Here is a 6708-nt window from a genome sequence, read left to right as displayed (position 1 = left end):
AGCTCCACAAGCTTGGTTTGATTGTTATGCATCTCATTTAAAGACTCTTGGATTTCAAGTTTTCAACCATCTCATGCTGATTCCTCAATGTTCATAATTAGTTATGGTCCTTCACTTACTTTTTTATTGCTCGTAGTGAAAGACATCATTTTTACAGGCTCCGATTCATCATTCATCTCTATTTTAATTACTCAACTTGGTTCTGCATTCAAACTTAAATTTAGGTTCATTTGAGTTGTTTTTTGGGGCTCCAGATTCACCATACTTGTATTTCAGCCTCCAAAAATGTGAGATGGACTGAGGCCAGACAGAGGTTAGCATTGGTCTTAAAACCCAAACGCATGGGTATCTCTAAATAGAATAGTGGAATGCTTTGTGCAATCGACTTAGTATTAAGTGAACATAGTTGAATTCATCACCTTCATGACATATGGATGCATTCAAGGATTTTGGATTTAAGAAACATAGCATGTCTTCTGTACCTGTCCTCATTTGATAAAGTTTTTTAGTCTATTGTAAATGGGGAAATGCTCTTGAGCTCTACAAATTTTGATTCTTTAAAGAGCGAATAACTAAGCCTGAGAGCAAATTAGCCTTTACGGTTCCTCAAAAAGACTATCTACGGAAATGCCAAGATAATAACTCACCAGAATTTGGAGATAAGCACCCAAAATATTATCTTGATAATGGTCCAGACTTCATTGGAATACAGTGTACACCAACATGGAGAGAAAAATATACAACAACAATTTTTATCATTAAGCTATGACATCCACTTCATAGAATTTCAACTTATGATATCAGCTCCATAATAATGATTGCCTTTTATCATTAAGCCAAGACACTAATTGATTTTTGGTATAGGTGGCATTTCCTCTAGTTATCACTAAAGAGCACCCCACACACAAACACACAATAAAAAAGCAATTATGAGCTGAGTTGAAGAAACCTTAGTGCCATAGGATGCTTGGCTTCTGAGAGTTTATCAGGTCTTAACACTTCAACAATTTCACCTTTCACAAGGAGACAGAGAATATCAGCAATCCTCTGGATTTGTTTGATGCTGTGAGAGACCATTATAATAGTCATTCCCTGTTTCTTCTTTAGGTTCACTAGGACATCCTCTATGTTTTCTGTTGATATTGGATCCAAGGCACTTGTAGGCTCATCAAGCAGCAGAACCTGTGAGACACAGCACACGATCAAATTTAGCACCATATGTCCATTTGAGTCAGCTGTACGAAAACATACCAATGATAATAAAAGTTGCATTTTGAAAATATGATTTTTAAGAAATGCAAATGCTTGGTAAAATCTATGAAAGTGCTGCTGTTATAAAAAATTTCAGTAAAAAAACACAGTTCTTTTGACAATTTTAAAAAAGAAAAAGTTTACTTTCAAAATGGTTTAAAGGGATTTTCCTCTGATCTGCTATGTGGAGACTGACAAAATTCCTCTAATTGGAAAACACATTATTCCCTAGTTTCAAACTCGCAATTATATCAATTTTTTTTTTAATAAAAATTTTACATTTTCATTTAAAATTGCTATTTTCCTTCATGAAATCGCATACCAATTATTGGGCTAGTGTTTTGTACATTTCAAAGTGCCATTAGGCTACCACATAATGATTAAGATATTATGCTAGTAATATTTAACAATGCTGATTGCACATAGTCCAAGATCAAGTGTAAAGGGTTACCTCTGGTTTATTAGCTAAGGTCCTAGCAAGAGCAACCCTTTGAGCTTGACCAACAGATAGTTCACCACCAGTCTTACTGTAAAAAGAGGAATCAAGGTCTGCAAGTTTGAGCAACTTGTAAACCTCCTCATCACTTAGCTTCTGCCCTCTCAATTGCGGTCCATATCGTATGTTGTCTGCTACTGTGCCTAAGAAGATGATAACCAATTATCCCTGGTAAGGCCGTGCATATATTGATATGTAAATGGTAACATACTCTTCATAGGAAGAGGAAAAAATTGAACAATAATGACATGGTTCTACCATGGGTTAAAGTAGGTGTCACCTAAATCTTGTAATTGAAAACAGAATGAATTACAAGCACTAAAAACAAAAACTAACAATAAACAAAATTGCAGCTAATTGGCTTTAGCAAAACTTAACCCAATTCTGTTCCATAAAATGAGATAAGCCTGGATTCAGCTCAGACTGATTCCCACTTTGATAATTTATTTATTATTACTATTTTTAAATCAGAATCATTAGACTTTTGCAATCCTTAGCATCATGGGAGCAAGTGGCATCAATGTGGGTCACCCCATTAGAAATTTTTGTTCATTATTTTGACTGCATAAGATACAGTTTGATGGACAAAGAATTTTGCTACTTTCATTAATGCTACAAATTGCTGGTAAGATAAGTTCCACTGATAAAGATTTTTTTTTTTTTTTTTTGTTTTTTAATTGATTAAACAGCCTGTATTCGACTCCAAACTTATAAAAAAAAAAAAAAAAAAATTCGAGTCCAAACTTCAAAAAAAAAAGAAAAAAAAAAGAAAAAGAAAAAACCAAACTAATTAATCTAGTATAGAGCAATCATTAGAGTTGTAGCTGTAAAAAAAAAAAATGCTATTTACATAACTTTTTGTCTAAATTACAAATTGCACTTCTAATTTTGCTTAAAATTTAATTCAATCCTATATCTTTCAAGCTTATTCAATTCAGGCTTCTCGTTAGTCTCCGTGAAATAAAAATTTTGTTAAAGACCCCTAAACGATACCCAAAATAACATTGTTTTGGGACACAACCCCTCTGATAGAAGTGGATGAGAGGCCTAAATTGAAAATACTTGAAACTAAGAGGGGTGAGGACTGAATAAACGAAACTGAAGTTAAGGGACTAAATTGAATTTTTAAAAAAGTTAAAGGATGTATTTTATAAAATTAGCCCAACTTTGGAGAGAACAAATAGTAAAGGAGAGATAACAAACATCACTTTAATTTCATCGCTCACAACCTGGTACAACAAGACGCAGAAGCAAATGTCCATGGACTAATTCTAAACCCCACAAAAAAAAAAAAAAAATCTACACTGCTTATCCATCTAATGCTAATGCTTTTTAAGGGGAAAAAAAAAGAAGACAAAAATACCTTGTATGTCCTTATATTTTGGTCATGTTTTCAATTTGGCCCTTAAGTTTTTATAACTTCATTTTAGTCCTTATTTTTATTCTTTTTGTCATTTTGATCTTTACCATCATCTTACTAACAAAAAATGCTTATATGATTAATGGACTATATTACTAGCTTAAAATTGCGTTTTCTATAAGTGAGTTGATGACAATTACCAAAATGACAGCAAAATTATATATATATATATATATATATATATATATATATATATATATATATATATATAAGAATTAAAATGTAATTATAAAAACTTGAATACAAATTAAAAACAAAACGAAAATATAGGAGCAAAAAAAGTATTTTTGCCTAAGAAAAAAAACCATAAAAATGAAAGTATCATAGTAATTCAACTAAAAAAAGTAAAGGTTAAAATATTGTTTCAGTCCTAAATTTTACTAAAAGTAATTTTTTATCCCTAAACTTTAAAAATCTTTTTTTGTTATTTTTAAATTATTGAAAAGTTCATTTTTCAGGTACAACCTTAATTGATAAAATAAACATTACTAAATATTTTGAAAATCTAACCGTTAAATTGCATTTTTTACGCTCTTAATACACACGTCAAATTTTGTGTCAATCGGATATTATTTACTATATGATCTATATGCTTATATTTTCTATGCATAATTTTAAGGCATAAATGCATTTTTAGTCCCTACATTTTGCACTTTTTCCATTTTGGTCCTTACATTTTGATTTTTCCACTTTTAGTCCCTAATTCGGGGGGTTGTGTTTGTACAAAGAACTACAACATTCTTTTGGATAAGAGTATAGGATATGTGCCAAATCTTATGTCTTTAAGTAAAATTGAATGTTCTGAGGATGAAGAAAGGGTGAGAGTAGTGGTGGAGTTTGCTACGGTGTTTATGGTGGAAAAGCCATGTGGTTGGGATGGGCTATGCCATGGAGTAATTCTGGGCTTTAATATATTGTTTTTTAAGTGCACTATTAGCCATGTTAGATTTTGCTATTAGTAGGGTGACGGAAATGACCAAAATGATAGGTGTTAACTGGATTAGGGACTAAAAGTGAAAAAAATCAAAATGTAGGGACCAAAATGGAAAAAGTGCAAAATATATGGACTAAAAGTGCATTTATGCCTAATTTTAAATTACAAAAACTTGCAAATTAAACAATTTATTGATGACGTAACAATTCATTTTTAATTTTATTAAAAATTTTGCATGCACAGAGGATATAATAAATTTCTCAAAATTCACATCTAATTAAAATGAAATAAAAAACAAAAAAAGTACAACAAATGTTTCACTGTTCATCCTTAAAAATTTATAAAAGGTCTTTTTCATTCTTAAACCTTTTTTTTTTTGAAAAAAAGAAAGTCTTTTCTTCTAACCCTATTTTTGTCTCCAAAACTAGTAGAAAAGCTATTTACAAAGTTTAGTATGGAAAAAGAACAAGCTTAGAGCAACCACATCAGTTACTGTATTTTATACATCTATTTTTACACTAAAAACCTATTTTTTCTATTTTACACATCTATTTTTACAAAACACCCACATCAGTTTATCTATTCTATCATCTTTTTTATTTAAATAATTAATTTTCTCAAATTTTTTATTATTTCTCTTAACTACCCTCTTTACATATGCACGCTCTCTCTCTACTCATTTTTTCTGATTTGTTGCTCTCTCTGTACCTATTTCTGAACACAGATCAACTCTCCCTCTCGGTCTAATCCACACCATCTCGGTCACAAGCACCGATCCACAGCTCCGATCAGACAAGCACTGACCAGATCTCTCTAGCTCCGATCCATAAGCACTGATCAGATCCGACCATATTAGATTTGACCGAGATCTCCCTAGCTCCGATCCACAAGCACCAATTGTTCCTATCAAGCACCGATCTGTTTCTTTGTTGGTTCGTCCGTGTGGGTTTGTTTGTGTGTGGGTGTGTTTGTGTATTTCTGTGTTGATTTGTCTGTGTGGATGTGTTTGTGTGTGGGTGTGTTTGTAAGCATCTGAGGAAAAAGAAGATGAGGAGAGGAGAAGTTACTGAGTTCGTCGTACACAGAGAAAAGAGAAAAAAAAAATGTGCGAACGTGAAATTAATAAAATAATATATGGACGAGCTACAGTAACTGTGTAAATATACACGGTTATTATAGCAAGTGTTTAAATATACACATTTTTATATATTTTTAGAAGCGCTGATGTAGAGTATTTTTGAAGCAAAATGTGTAAAAGTAACGTAGAGTATTTGAATCCACTTATCTGGATGCTCTTAGGCACTAAAAAACAAAACTGAGCCAAAAATAGCAAAAAGATAGCAACAGCATACCTTCAAAGAGAGCAGGAAGCTGGAAGAGCATCCCAACCTTCCTCCTCAGAGTGAGCACATCAAGATCACAGATATCCTGACCGTCCAAAAACACAGTCCCCAAAGGTGGATCCCACAGCCTATTCAGAGCTCTCAACATTGTCGATTTCCCACTCCCACTCGGCCCTATGATCCCAACAATCACAGCCTTCGGTATCTCCACGCTTATCCCATTCAATATAAGATCACCCCCATCAGACTCCTTCCTCAGATCACGTATCCCAAGCTTCGTTAGTGGCTGCTTTGCTTCTTCTTGATCTGGGCTTGGATTCTCTATATCCACCGCCAGCAAGTGCTCGTGAGCCTCTGTACCTGTGTAATACATCATGAAAATGATATGAGAGGATAGCTAAGCAAAAATTATCAAATGGGTTTTTATAGAATTATCATTGTAGCGTGGCTTTTGAATTGTGGAGCTTTGTACTTGATTCAGTGGGTGTTACCAGAGAAAAGGTTCTTGATTTATTATGCATTTATGCGGGTGGCGAAATTGTGGACCATATGGAAAAATAAAAACCTACATGCTTTTGAAGATGTAGAGTTCACGTCACCTCAATTGCTAGCGTCCTTTATTAGTCCACTTTATGAGTGGTCTTTTGTTTGGAGACCAACAGACGGTATCCATGTTCACTTTTTCATAGAGTAGGTAAGGTTTATATGTAGATATTTTTCCATTTGTAATTCTTTCGGCAACTTCGTGGCTTGGCTTTTTTCATGATGTAGTCTTATTTTAATAAAATAATTCTTACCTCTCAAAAAAAGGTGCACAGTTGAATCGCACTATACCCAAAAGGCAAAGGCAAAGGCCAAAAGCACTAGTTCAGTTTTGATTTATATGCCAAACAAAAGCAATGCAATCCTAAAAATATATAATCATCACCCTCATTAATCATAGGACCATTATCATTGTCATCACAAGTCATATTGGTCATGAAAAGTAATAAGCATTTTTTCACGAAGTAAACCCCAGTATCCTCATATTGAACTAGAAAGAATGAAAATAAATTGTTACAAAAATCATTCTAAAAAAAATTAAAAATCGAGGCATGGATTTTGTGACAACAAAGTGACACATGTTTGACGTGTATCATAAGACAAGCCTACAGGGACGGAACCATGTACAAGCTGAGAGGGGCTGTGCCCCCAAAATTTTTTAAAATATTAAATAGTATGTATGTATTTAAGATTTTAAAAAATAAGCCCAAGAAAAATTATA

At 33.0% G+C, this 6708-nt stretch overlaps 1 protein-coding gene across 1 annotated transcript; it reads right to left on the bottom strand.

The window, feature by feature from the left end:
• Nucleotides 1–652: 652 nt before the first annotated feature.
• Nucleotides 653–5980, bottom strand: LOC142618615 (ABC transporter I family member 17-like). Its single transcript, XM_075791560.1, has 4 exons — nucleotides 5917–5980; nucleotides 5454–5804; nucleotides 1703–1890; nucleotides 653–1182 (listed from the first exon to the last, which is right to left on the bottom strand). Exons 1-4 carry the CDS (start codon nucleotides 5963–5965, stop codon nucleotides 928–930), a joined length of 843 nt encoding a protein of 280 aa, XP_075647675.1. The 5' UTR covers nucleotides 5966–5980; the 3' UTR covers nucleotides 653–927.
• Nucleotides 5981–6708: the final 728 nt, after the last annotated feature.

Source organism: Castanea sativa, chromosome 12 (assembly GCF_040712315.1).
Source record: "Castanea sativa cultivar Marrone di Chiusa Pesio chromosome 12, ASM4071231v1".
NCBI classification, from domain to species: Eukaryota; Viridiplantae; Streptophyta; class Magnoliopsida; order Fagales; family Fagaceae; genus Castanea; species Castanea sativa.
Note: the sequence above shows the minus strand (reverse complement) of the source record. Positions and strands in the feature narration are given on the sequence as shown.